General features: G+C 36.4%; 1 protein-coding gene and 1 long non-coding RNA gene across 2 annotated transcripts; both read left to right on the top strand.

Annotated features, from left to right (window-relative positions):
* Positions 1-1110: 1110 nt before the first annotated feature.
* LOC122994498 lies at positions 1111-2288 on the top strand. Its single transcript, XR_006406608.1, has 3 exons — positions 1111-1150; positions 1283-1357; positions 2271-2288. It is a non-coding gene; the product is annotated as an uncharacterized LOC122994498 (long non-coding RNA).
* A 4169-nt stretch (positions 2289-6457) lies between these two features.
* Positions 6458-12221, top strand: LOC122993442. Its single transcript, XM_044367592.1, has 6 exons — positions 6458-6695; positions 6788-7114; positions 9017-9070; positions 10625-10933; positions 11067-11342; positions 12073-12221. The coding sequence occupies exons 1-6, from the start codon at positions 6653-6655 to the stop codon at positions 12219-12221; spliced, it is 1158 nt and encodes a 385-aa protein (XP_044223527.1). The 5' UTR covers positions 6458-6652.
* The last annotated feature ends 2503 nt before the right edge of the window (positions 12222-14724 follow it).

Raw genomic sequence — 14724 nt, 5'->3', positions numbered from 1 at the left:
TGTAAACCTTTTTTCCACTGAGCCCTCCACCCACACAGTCAAACTGAGCCCAGCCACCAACAAAGGCCACACATCTGGAGGTCTTGTCACTTTTTCTTTTTTGGAGTTTTTAGCAAAGGTACACTTTACAGCAGGGGAGGAATGTAATAAAGTACAATTGTGAGGTATTTTACATGAGTATTTCCATTTTATGCGTCTTTATACGTCCACTCCACTACATTTCAGTGGGAGATATTTTACTTTCTACTCCACTACATTTACTTCACAGCTATAAGTACTACTTACTTTTCAGATTTAGATTTTACTAGTAAAGCTGATGATGTATTTTATATTTGAAATACATTTAGATCACTTCATAGGGATTTATTTTCATTTTACATATAAGGATTTTTTCAGTGTTCAAAAAGCCACATTAAATCCCCTTTGACTCCATGTTTTAAAACAATACAACATGAAACATTTCAAGAGTGGTGAATGCTTTTCACAGGCTCTGTATATATGTATATGATCAATGTAACAGTGTGTGGGGCCAATTTACATAAAGGGTACTTTAACTTTTGATACTTTAAGTACATTTAGCAAATAATACTTCTGTAATTTTGAAAGTAAAACCATTACTTGTAAAGTAGTATTTTATACTGTATTATTGGTACATTTACTTAAGTAAAACAGTTCAATACTTCTTCCACCACTGCTTTACAGTTTACACTTGTCATTGCCGAGTGCTCATACATAAATGACAGAAGGGGCTGTTTATCAGTATCCTCCAAATATAACACATATGAGTGTTTTCTGATCTGAACGTCTGATTTGTCAACTAAACTACCTTCAGTTGTCAGAAGATCATGGTCATGCAAATAAATTATTCTTACAGTAAAAGGACTTTTTAACCAGATAAATCCAGGAACTCATGAAGGTTTGTTTTATTAACAAAAACAACTTCATGAGAGAAACTGATAATAAAACAAACAGCAACAATAAAGTAATACAACTATTAAATATAAAATCTATATTATTAAATTATATATATTAATTATTAAATTGGTACATGTAATTTTATAAAATATGAATAGTATTATTAATTTGGGTTTTGTTATTCCATGAATCATCAAGCACGAGGGGGGAACAGTGGAGGCCCAAACAGAACAAGGTAATGAAGGCTTGGTGACTGTGTTCAGCAGTGATTCAGCTTCATCTGGAGACGCTGTCAGAGAGAGCAGAGGAGCAGAGCACTGACATTTCTCACTGCAACTCCAAACATTTGACTCCTTTTGTGTTTCAGAGCTTCCAGCTCCAGCAGCCTCCTGTCCTCCAGAGAGAGAGCCAGCAGACCTGCCAGCTCTGCAGCAAGCTGACTGTAAGATCACCTGCTGCCTCTCTGCATGCTCTGACAGCTCCAATGTCCTGCTGCAGTTAGGGCTGCATATCAGTCTGTTCACTTTCTGCTCATCATTGAAGGATTTAAACATACACTCCCTGATTCTGTTAGAGTGTCCCACAGCACAACAAGTCCCACTGAGAGAGCTTTCACTTCACAGGCTGACAAATAACACCTTTTGGGGGCGCTTTACTCAGTTTTAGGCCTCCAGGGTGATAGAACAAGTTTAGGGAGTATATCTTAAAGCTCCACTAATCAATAGTTTTATATTAAGAATGAATCTAATGACTAAATGAGCTTTTTAGCCTCTTTTAGCTCCTAGTTGTGGTTTTGCAGCACATTTCCTGTCTGCTTCAGTCTCAGTGTTTCCAGCAGCAGCAGCTGTTTTCTGATAAACCCACTGTACACTACCTGCCCAGCATCAAACAGCAGACAGACCATAATATGTCAGAGAGGAGTTTGTTAGCTTGTTGTGGAGTTCTTCTGCCCCCAAGTGGTGAAAACTTCAAATCTATAGTAACCTGTGTGTTTTTAAACAGTATTTGGACTTTGCTTTTTATCCTTGAGTGATTTTAATTGTTATAAATTGTAGTTAGTTGTGGATTCAAAAGTTATTTTAAGTTGAAAAGAGGAAATCAAATCCTGTTTGGGGCCCCTAAAAAGCTGGGTCCGGCCCTGACTTGTTGTATTTAATAAGGGCCTTTGAGCTGTCAGTCAAACTGTAGTCGACCCCTGTCTTCATGTAAAGCTGGTCGTCCCGTCTGGAAAAGTCCAAGTTCTACTGAAGAAAATGTGATGATATTGTGATGAAATGTCCACAGTTGAACAGACTGAAACAGTGTGGAGAGAAGACTGACCTGTGTGTGTGTGTGTGTGTGTGTGTGTGTGTCAGTGTCCTTCCAGTCTCAGTACCAGGTGAAGCTGCTCTGTGTGCTGTACACAGTGCTGATAGTGAAGAGTCTGGTGTACTGCTGTGGACTCTCTCTGCTGATGATCCTCAGAAACAAGGGACCGTCCACCAACTGCACACATGCTGACTGACTGTTTTCTGCTCGCCTTTTCTCACCATCACATCTCATCAATTCATCTCATTTATCACTTTGATCAGTGTTCACAAATGTCACTTATGACGTGTTGTGCTTCGTTTTACTTTTTCTCTCTTTATGCACAAGTTAGATACAGTTGTGCTAAATATATAAATACATATATACACATATATATTTACAAATTAAACCTTAACAGTTACTTTTTTATCTCAAGTTTGTTTTGTTTCCTACTTTTAGCTTTGACTTGTATTATACAAAAAATAAAAAAGAAATATACTTAGTTTTTAGTATTTTCAAAGTTTTATTATGTTTATTGGTGTTTGATTCATTCTGCAAAGTTAAATTTGTCTTTTTTAATTCATAACTGTGATATTCTCAATAAACTGTAACATCATCATGTTTGTGGTTTATGAAGATCTTTGTCTTTTGTTGATTTTTCTTTAAAATTTGTATTTGTACTGATTTTAATGCGTTATGCCCCAAAAATACACAGTATATTTGTAAATAAAGCCTTAACAGTTACTGATTATATAATTTTATTGTAGTGTTATGTTACTCTAGTTTATTTCCAATAAAGAGTAACTTCTGAATGTACAATAAAAAAACTACAATTCAATTATAACTATGGTTAAATAATTTACATTTTTATCATTTTCTTTAGTTAATTATCTTGTTTTTAATGAATTTTGCAACATGTTATACAATTGTCATTTTTTGTGATAATCTCAGTAATATATCCAGTCATTTGCAAATAAGCTGCATTTTCTCTTATTGTAGATTTTGTAATATTAGAATTACAATTGAATATATCTAACATAAATGGAAGGAGTCTCTGTCTGTCTCTCTACACCTTGTTTTTCCAGCACATCCCACGAATGCTCGATCAGATTGAGATGTGGGGGATTAGGAGGCCAAGGCAACACCTTGAACTCTTGATCATGTTCCTCAAACCATTCCTGAACAGTTTTTGCAGTGAGGCAGTGAGGCATTATCCTGCTGAAAGAGGCCACTGCCATCAGGGAATACCTTTTCCATTGTCTGTGCTGGCATGAGTGTGTTTGGTTATTAGCAATAAATAATAATGATCAGAGATAAGGATTAATTATTAAACCATTAAATTATTAATATTAATTAATAATACGAGGCATCAATAAGGTAGTCTCATAAACAAAATAGTTCACTTAGTAGAGCTGATATCTGGGATGTCAGCATCCACGAGTGAACAGTGACGGTTTAATCCAGAGTTCTGACTCTCAATCAGCCACTTATCACAATAAATATGCACAATAATGACAAAAGACTTCTCTTTAAAGCTATAACTGTGTTCATTAATCTCCACAAGAAACAATAAAGTCAACAAATGTTTCATTTAACAAACACTATACTACCACCAAATACTAATCAAACAATACACATAGAACAGCAGCTGTGTACGGTCAACCACATGTAAGCAGAAGCATGTGTGTGTGGATGACAAGATGGCGGACATGATCTGGCCAGATGACGTCACGTGAGCTAAGATGGTGGATGTGATCTGGCAAGAGGCATCACACGAGATCCAACATGGCTGCCGTGACTTTTGGAGGAAGTCACGTGACGTAAGAATCAAATGGAGGATGTGACCGCAGCGTTTCTGTTAAACAATAGCAAGATGGTGCCAACCGATGGTCGGTGTCTCGATTTCACCCAATTCAACTTATCAAACACACGTGTCTGATGGCAGATGACGAGAGGCAGAGTGGCTCTGTGTCACACGCTAGCTGACTGTCAGATGTGTAATAGAGGTGCGTGTATGGGTGTGTGTGTGTGTGGGTGGGTTAGTAGCGAGAGAGGGAAGAAAGAGGAGGAAAAAACGATTCTCGGCGGGGTCCCACAACCGCAGTGGTTGCTTTATCTACAGAGAGCGTGTATACGGACGGTAAACGGTACGCACGTTGTCAACTTACTTTTCACTCGCGGTGGCACAAACACAGCAGACAACACAAATAGTCTAGAGTGGTGAAAACAAACTAAACAGGCAGCAACTTCAAATACTCCTCAGAGTATAGCAGGCGAAAGGACTCGGCGGCCCGTCAAATCACACAACAAAATACAAGCAACAAGCTTATTAACACACAAAATCTAATACAGTCTCTGCCAAGACGACCTCTAACTTTTATCACTCTTGGAAGTGAATCAATGTGTTTTTCAGTCTGTCAGTAAAATCCAGCACGGGTCCTACAGTGAGTGGTCCTAGCGGTGCCGTCCTTAGTTCCTCAAGGCTGATGGTGGCTGGTAGTCGACCCAGTTGATAGACAGCCAGGCACAGAAGTTATCCGCATCTCTGTGAAGAAATCTTTTTTCCTTCTCCAGCCACACTTAAAACAGTGGGTTGCAAACAGGATCTCTCTTGGATCTGGTGATTGTGTTCGGGTGAACATGGGGCAAAGTCGGCGAGGGGAATTACACGTGCACAGGGTTACCTCCTTTAGTAAACTGGCTCACAGAGAAAGCAAAGCTTCTTTCAGGCGCGGTTACAATGTAAAGGCAATGATGAATTCTAAAGCCTCGTGGTCAGGCTTCAGAGTTTACATGTAGGCCTGCCTTTGTCTGACCCTATGGTTGAGGCCCAACACCATGAAGGGGTGTACTTGGTCTGTAACAATGTTTAGGTAGGTGGTACGTGTCAAAGTAACATCCACATGAATGCCAGGACCCAAGGTTTCCCAGCAGAACATTGCTCAGAGTATGACACTGCCTCCACAGGCTTGTCTTCTTCCCATAGTGCATCTTGGTACCATCTCTTTTCTCTTAAGAGTTAGTGACGGTGGGCTTCAGGCAGCAGTGTAAAGGTTTTATTACTGACAGCTCAGCACAGAGCAGATAGAGGTAATATAATATAAAGTGGAGAATGAGATGTAAACTACAGCTTTAAAGTCTAATAAGATGGTGGAACAATATAAATAATATATAATATAATGTGTAAAATATATTATAAATATTATATAATAAAAAGGGAGAGAGTTACTTTTGGTTTTGCTCCTGAAAACAGCTGAACATGTAGACTGGTGTAGGTTGTATTTGGTACCAACCTTTTATTTAATAATCATGAATAAATATTCAGTTATTTGCAAATAAGCTGAATTTTAGAGTTTGTAATGTTAGAATTATAATTGAATATTATACACAAATTAACATTAGGATATTAAACTTAAACCAACTGTGAAATAAAAACATAGAAGAGATAATAATGAATCTGAAAAACATATTTTTAAATACAGTTTTATTTGTAACATAGCATATGAAGCTGAAAGGTATTATTATTATTATTATTATTATTATTATTATTTTTATTATTATTATTAAGAATAATAACAAAAGTTTCCAAAAATATCAAATCTGTCAGGATGAAATTTGAGGAAATGTGTCTAAACTCAGTGTTAACAGAGAGCGTCAATGAATGCATGATACCATCAGATGATGCAGGAAATTCAATTCATTTATTAAAGTGGATTAAATAAATATAAGGGGAACATTTAAAGGTTAAAATCACAGTTCAGGAGGAGCTTTGTGGATTTGTAGTTTTTTTTATTTTCATCACATCTGTTCTACAAACAACAGAGAACAATCTGTGTTGCTAAATTCACCACCAACCTGAACGTGTTTGTGGTTCCATGAATGTTTTTGTGTTTTGTTGTGTCCCAGATTTTTGATCTGCTGCCAGATTAAAATCAAGATGAAGAAAGTGAAAGTGAAGCACACAGAGAAACAGAGACGTGGAGGAAAACATATGATTAAAAAATAAGAGTCAAATCATTTTAAAAACCAGTTGAGATAATATCAGTCCGTCTCTGCTCTCCATCACTTTCACTGTTAAACTAATATGAGTTTGTGTTTCTGCTTCTTTTAAATGCAGCTGTAATGATTGTAAATATTTGAATAGACCTGATAAATTCTCACATTAACACCTGTGAACAATCAAACAGTGATGTGTCAGTGACGTCCATCTCCATGGTAACTGTGTGCAGCCTGTTGCTCCTCCACTCAGAGGAAAACCACACAGCAGCAGCAGCAGCAGCAGCAGCAGCAGCAGCCTTATCTGTCCGCCGCAGGGGCTGATGGGAGGTTTGAGGAGCTGTTAGAAACCACGTGGCCCTCGTCTGATCTCACAGCTCGTCCTTGTTTGGCCTCAGCTGCATCAGAGCGCCACTTCTCCCCAGGTTCACCAGAGGAAACACCACTGCACAAAATGCTTTTCCTCCCAGCTGCTGCTCTGTGCTGTCTGTGTTCAGGTGAGTGTTTGCAGCCAATCAGGAGCCAACAAACTCAACCTTTAACAAACACTGTCACACTCACCTTCATCTGTGTGTCTGTTTCTCTACAGCGCTGGTTGCCATGGCAGCAGACCTGATTCAGGATGATTTAACATTGACCAGGAGAGTTGGTGAAAACGTCTCCTTCAGCTGTGGAGGAACTGACCAGTGTTTGTTTGATGAAGTATTCTGGTACCAGAAGAAAGACACAGAAACATTCACAAGGATTCTTTATATTGACAAGAGTAATGGTAAAATAGATAATAGTTACAATCATCCTCAGAAAGATGATTTCTCAGCTGTAAATAAAGAGAACGGCTGTGAGTTGCAGATCCAGACAGTTAAACTCTCACATTCAGCCACCTACTACTGCGTCTGTTATAAGAGAGATACCCACAGTGAGAAATGATCCCTGCAGCCTGTACAAAAACCTCCAGATGAACAGATGTCAAACAGTGTTTGTGACAGGAAGAGAGCAGTAAACCACAGCCCAGGTTCACATATTTCACCTCCATCTCAGCCAGAGTCACTAACAAACTGAGCTGAGGACTAAATGTTTGTCTGTTGGTGTCAGGATTTTGATTTAAACATTATATTTCATTGATATTATTTATCAGCTATTTCAGCAGGTTTCCTGTTGTTCCACACAGTGAGAACAAAGGAGCAACACAGAAGCACAATGATACAACAAGATGAACACAAACAAACAAACAACAATATAACACAGATAAAAGAGACAAATAATGGAGAGATCAAAAGTGAAACTTTATTAACATTTGATTTAATAACAAAAATTGACAAAATAATAAATAGAAAAAGATGTTTGACAGAGTTGAAAGTTTGAGATGAAGATAAAAATGGTCTTCTTTGACCTGCTGCTGGAATAAAGTTCATTCCTCCTTCACAATAATAATCTGCTGTTAATGAAAATACTTCCTGTGGCTCTTTCACAATAGAAGTCTTCAGGCAGGATTCTTCACGTCACATCTTTAAGCAGATTTCAACAGATAATTTCACTTTAGTAAAAGATTCAACACAATTCTTGGATTTATGACAATTTCCCCTCAACAGAAATGTGGTAAATGTAAATGGATTTTGCTCTGTGAGCAGCTGAGAAACGAGAGAAACGACAGCAGACACTGTTTGTTTCTTTTAACACGACCACCATCATTTCCTGACTTTAACCACGTGTTCATTATTGTAACCATGACGACACCGCTCCCCTCATCTTAAGGAGGAAGTCATTTTAACCCAAACCATGATCTTTACCTAAACCTAACTAAACCTTAACCACAGGTTCTGATGTTTACTGTCCATATTCTAAGACAAATGGCTCCACTACAGCATTTACTATTAGAAATTTAATCCTTTATGTGATTCAAAATGTTAAACATCAATTGATTGACAAGCAAACAAAAACTACGGCTCCTATGAAAATGTACCTGCATGGCAGCACAGGTACTAATGTCATCCTAACTTGGTTTAGTTCATAATACTCAACAAATCTCCTCAAATGTCAACTTTACAACTTTTGAACTTTCATTTTTTATTTAACAAAACAGTAAAGTTGCAGCCGGACAGATAAACAATGAGCTGAAACTCACTATAAAGCTCCGTAAAGCCGAGAGGAGCTGCAGAGTCACTGATAATTCTCTGTAGGTTCATCACTACGAGCCACGACCAACACATTACACACTGACACATCATGGTTATTATAAAAATATTGATTATAACAGCTTTAAGTAATTTGCATCATTACAAATGTCAGTTTGATTTTAAATGAGTTCTTAGTTGAGTTTAAATGTTGACCTGATGGTGGCGCTAGAGGAAAAGTCAGAGGATCAAAGTTATTATAATTCATCCTGAGGGGAACATGAATATTTCTACTAAATTACATGACAATCCATCCAATAGATGAAAAGATATTTCAGTCTGGACCAAACATGTCAACCTGCTGGTGGCGCTGGATTCAAAGTTAGAATCAATCAAGTCAAATAAATAATTGAATCCTCTGGGGACCGTGAACGTCTGCACAACATTTAATGAACAATCCATCCGTCCTTTGATCCACAATCAGATCCAATGGATCTGCACTTAAGTGGTGGACCGACCAACCGACTGACATTAGCATCCATATAGTCACACTGCTAATGTGGCTAAAATCAAATAAAAGAAGAGACAGTCATGTTGATATGAACATTAGAGAAACACATCATGGAGATGAAATATGATACTGGTTCATAATTTGGATTCGTTCACCTCAGCTGACACATTCAACAGCAGACAGGTTTTTGTCACAGTCTCATTCACTGTGAGCGGCTGGATCTTTGTCTCTGGAACTAAACTGTATGTAGGTAAGACTAAACTTTCATTTTCCTTCAGTTGTTTTATTGAACAAGTTGAAAATGTGTTTTTAGTTTTAGTTTCTGCTGCTTCAGGCTTTACATGTTAGTTTTTTCATATTTAGTAGAGAATTCTTGATGCAGCCATTCTTCCATAAAACTAATCAATAACTCCTGAAAAGAGCTTCAAATCTCACTGCACACCACAAGTTCTTCTTTATTTATGCATCACATCAAAGTTTGTTTACAGCCAAAAAGTCTGATATCAGTAATGTTACAAATAAACAGTATTTAATAATCTCACTGATTCAGCAGCAGCTCCTGTTTATTAAAAACAAGATGATATATGATGTGAAACATCATTTAATAAATGTTCCTAAATGTCATTTTAGAAGCAAATAGTGATAAATATATTGTGTGTTAAATATACAGTATATATTTGTAAATGGTAAAATGTATCTCATGATAATTGTGTGTTTATGATGATAAATATGTCTTTTAGTGGAAGATAAATTAATGCATGAAGGCAAACTCATTTTAAATGTGTGATGAAGCTAAATATAATTTATAGATAAAATGTATAATTGTATATCTTAATCCATATTTAATATAAATCATATTGGTTTATGAAATCAACATGATGTCAAATATATAATGTTAAAAATATTTTAGAAAGTGTTTGATAGAAAATATAATGAATCAGATAATTTACATGTTGTCATTTAATTAAGAATATATATTATTATATTATATTTTATTTACATATCTGAACATGTTGTGGTAATTGTGTTTTATATAAAAGCTAAAACTGAAAAAAAGTTGTTAAAAGTATTGATGTATTGTGTGTCTGATTAGAGTAAAGTATATGCTGGTAAATATACTTCATATAAACACTATAATCATTTACAAATGTAACATAAATATAATATATTTTAACCGAGTAATAAAACTATACTTTAAATTTTACTTAGACAAATGTCATCATATTATATTATATTATATTATATTATATTATATTATATTATATTATATTATATTATATTATATTATATTATATTATATTATATTATATTATATTATATTATATTATATTAGACGTATCTGAACATGGTAGTCGTGGTGGTGGTAATATTGTTTTAAGTAAAAGATAAAACTCATGTTAAAATTATTTATTGATTTTTATTAATTAAAGTATATGTTGGTAAATATATTTTATATAAAACACTGTAATCATCAGCAAATGTATTTTATATGAGGCTGTTATGTCATGATATATTTTATATTTTATAAACTCTATTATATTAGTAACTAATGTTGTGGTAATTATTGATAAAGTGGTAAATGATGTTTTAATCTTTATATATGACATATGATGAGCTTCCATGATGCTTTAGTTTGATATGATTATTGATACAGTGTCCAGTAGATGATGTTTGTGGTGTATTGATGAGTAGTTTAGTGATCATGTAGTTTCCAGGATCAGACTGAATGCAGTGCAGTGCTGTAAGCTGCTGTTGACTGTGTGAATGTGTGTCTGTGCTGCTTGTTGCTGCTGTCAAACTTCAGTTGAGCAGGTAGTGAAGCCCGTGGTGAGCGTGTACCCAGCAGCATCCAGAGCCCACCTGGAGGGGAATAGCTCCCTGCTGTGTCTGGCCTCAGCCATGTCTCCTCCTCTGGTCCAGTTCTCCTGGAAAAGACAGAAGAAGAACGGCCCGCTGGAGAATCTGACCTCTGCTGAGGGACAGCAGCTGGAGCTCAGAGAGCCGGGACGCATTGCCTCCATCCTGCTGCTCAATCAGCAAGAGAACAGCACATATAAATACCACTGCTACGTCAAGCACGAGGGGGTAACAGTGGAGGCCCAAACAGAACAAGGTAATGAAGGCTTGGTGACTGTGTTCAGCAGTGATTCAGCTTCATCTGGAGACGCTGTCAGAGAGAGCAGAGGAGCAGAGCACTGACATTTCTCACTGCAACTCCAAACATTTGACTCCTTTTGTGTTTTCAGCAGCCTCCTGTCCTCCAGAGAGAGAGCCAGCAGACCTGCCAGCTCTGCAGCAAGCTGACTGTAAGATCACCTGCTGCCTCTCTGCATGCTCTGACAGCTCCAATGTCCTGCTGCAGTTAGGGCTGCATATCAGTCTGTTCACTTTCTGCTCATCATTGAAGGATTTAAACATACACTCCCTGATTCTGTTAGAGTGTCCCACAGCACAACAAGTCCCACTGAGAGAGCTTTCACTTCACAGGCTGACAAATAACATTTTTTGGGGCGCTATACTTAGTTTTAGGCCTCGAGGGTGATAGAACAAGTTTAGGGAGTATATCTTAAAGCTCCACTAATCAATAGTCTTATATTAAGAATGAATCTAATGACTAAATGAGCTTTTTAGCCTCTTTTAGCTCCTAGTTGTGGTTTTGCAGCACATTTCCTGTCTGCTTCAGTCTCAGTGTTTCCAGCAGCAGCAGCTGTTTCCTGATAAACCCACTGTACACTACCTGCCCAGCAGCAAACAGCAGACAGACCATAATATGTCAGAGAGGAGTTTGTTAGCTTGTTGTGGAGTTCTTCTGCCCCCAAGTGGTGAAAACTTCAAATCTATAGTAACCTGTGTGTTTTTAAACAGTATTTGGACTTTGCTTTTTATCCTTCAGTGATTTTAATTGTTATAAATTGTAGTTAGTTGTGGATTTAAAAGTTATTTTAAGTTGAAAACAGGAAATCAAATCCTGTTTGGGGCCCCTAAAAAGCTGGGTCCGGCCCTGACTTGTTGTATTTAATAAGGGCCTTTGAGCTGTCAGTCAAACTGTAGTCGACCCCTGTCTTCATGTAAAGCTGGTCGTCCCGTCTGGAAAAGTCCAAGTTCTACTGAAGAAAATGTGATGATATTGTGATAAAATGTCCACAGTTGAACAGACTGAAACAGTGTGGAGAGAAGACTGACCTGTGTGTGTGTGTGTGTGTGTGTGTGTGTGTGTGTGTGTGTGTGTGTGTGTGTGTGTGTGTGTGTCAGTGTCCTTCCAGTCTCAGTACCAGGTGAAGCTGCTCTGTGTGCTGTACACAGTGCTGATAGTGAAGAGTCTGGTGTACTGCTGTGGACTCTCTCTGCTGATGATCCTCAGAAACAAGGGACCGTCCACCAACTGCACACATGCTGACTGACTGTTTTCTGCTGGCCTTTTCTCACCATCACATCTCATCAATTCATCTCATTTATCATTTTGATCAGTGTTCACAAATGTCACTTACGACGTGTTGTGGTTGGTTTTACATTTTCTCTCTTTATGCACAAGTTAGATACAGTTGTGCTAAATATATAAATACATATATACACATATATATTTACAAATTAAACCGTAACAGTTACTTTTTTAGCTCAGGTTTGTTTTTTGTTTCTTCCTTTTAATGTTGACTTGTACTATACAAAAAATAAAAATAAACATAGAAAATATAATTTAGTTTTTAGAATTTTTCAAACCTTTATTACATTTATTATTTTGTGTTTAATACATTCTGTAAAGTTAGATTTGTCTTTTTAATTCATAACTTTGATATTCTCAATAAACTGTAACATCACAGTGTCTTTGTTTTATGAAGTTCTTTGTTTTTGTTGATTTTCCTTCAAAATACGGTTCAAATTTGTGTCTCTGAACTGATTTTAATGTGTTATGCCCCAAAAAATACAATATATTTGCAAATAACACCTGAACAGTTACTAATTATATAATTTTATTGCAGTGTTATAATGCTCTAGTTTATTCCCAATCAACAGTAACTTCTCAATGAACAATAAAAAACATATAATTAAATAAGAACTATGGTTAAATATTTTACACCTTTCATTTTTTATTTAGTTGATTATCTTGTTGTTGTAACTTATCATACAATTGTCATTTTTAAATGTGATCACTTCAATAATCTGTCTAGTTATTTGCAAATTGGTTGAATTTTCTTTTATTATAGATTTTCTAATATTAGAATTACATTTGAATATATTTAACTAAAATGGAAGGAGTCTCTGTCTGTCTGTATGTATGTGTGTCCTTCGATTTTCTCTACAACAGTTCATCCGATCGACTTCACACTTGTCTGGTGTTTTGCTGAGGACACAATGAAGTGCAGCGTCGAGTGTGAAGTTGTTTGGATGAGCGGTTCTCGAGAAATCCGCAAGCAGCAACACCAGAGGCCAAGTAATCAACCCATTCATAACAGACATATTTTGAACAAGCACTGCACTAGTACAAATTAATATTAGAATATCAGAATTAAAAGCAACTTTAAAAAATAAAGATCTTAATGAATCTGAGAACAGACATTTTTTAAAACCTTTTTTATTTAAGAGCACGTGAAATTGAACTTTGATTTATAAACTGATATTCAGTAGCAGATAATATTGTGAAATTTTATTAAAGATATTGTATTATACAGAATGGCGGATTCATTCATTAGACTACAAATAGCCTCTAAATTATTGTAACTGTAACACAAATATTCAGATCAGACTAAAATGATGTATGTTACGCAAAATATTTACAGTGGAAAAACATATTTGGATTGTTTAATTAATATTAAGTCTAAATATCTTATATATTGTATTTTATATATTCATATTGTATAGAGAATGTATATGTCAAATAATCGGGCTGTTTAACTGCAGGTCGCGACATGTGGAAAAATAAATGACACTGAAATAACAAAAAAAGAATGAAAAATGATGAAATTACATCCAGCTGTTTTTTCCTACAGAGGTGAAAAGTAAATAAGTACATTTACTCAATTAATGTACTCAAGTACAGTTTTACAGTACTTGTATTTAACTTGAGTTTTTCCATTTTAAACTACTTTAAACCTCTACTACACAACACTTCAGAGGAAAATATTGTGTTTTTGTTGCTGTAGTTACTTTTGAGATTAATATTTTAAATTTAGATAAAAAAAAAAGATATAGTAACTTAAAAAATACAATAAATCAGTAAAGCAGTGTGTAGTTGTGTCTCCTCTTGTTGCAGATGGGTTGTTATCAGTTCCACCAAAGAGACATGAAGATGACACCTGACTTTAAACTCTTCTGAACCCTCCGGTGGCTTCGTCTCCACAAACTAAACCCTCAGAACTTTATTTCTAATTCTAGTAGATATCACAAAGCTTCCAAAAATACCAAATCTGTCAATTTGAGGAAATGTGTCTAAACTCAGTGTTAAAAGAGAACGTCAATGAATGCATGATACCATCAGATGATGCAGGAAATTCATTTATTAAACTGAAATGTAAAACCACACAGCAGCAGCAGCAGCAGCAGCCTTATCTGTCCGCCGCAGGGGCTGATGGGAGGTTTGAGGAGCTGTTAGAAACCACGTGGCCCTCGTCTGATCTCACAGCTCGTCCTTGTTTGGCCTCAGCTGCATCAGAGCGCCACTTCTCCCCAGGTTCACCAGAGGAAACACCACTGCACAAAATGCTTTTCCTCCCAGCTGCTGCTCTGTGCTGTGTGTGTTCAGGTGAGTGTTTCCAGCCAATCAGGAGCCAACAAACTCAACCTTTAACAAACACTGTCACACTGACCTTCATCTGTGTGTCTGTTTCTCTACAGCGCTGGTTGCCATGGCAGCAGAGCTGATTCAGGATGATTTAACATTGACCAGGAAAGCTGGTAAAAAAGTCTCCT

The sequence above is a fragment of the Thunnus albacares genome, chromosome 12 (assembly GCF_914725855.1).
Source record: "Thunnus albacares chromosome 12, fThuAlb1.1, whole genome shotgun sequence".
In the NCBI taxonomy this organism is placed as follows: domain Eukaryota; kingdom Metazoa; phylum Chordata; class Actinopteri; order Scombriformes; family Scombridae; genus Thunnus; species Thunnus albacares.
The sequence above is the reverse complement of the archived record's forward strand: the minus strand, read 5'-3'. Positions and strand labels throughout refer to the sequence as shown.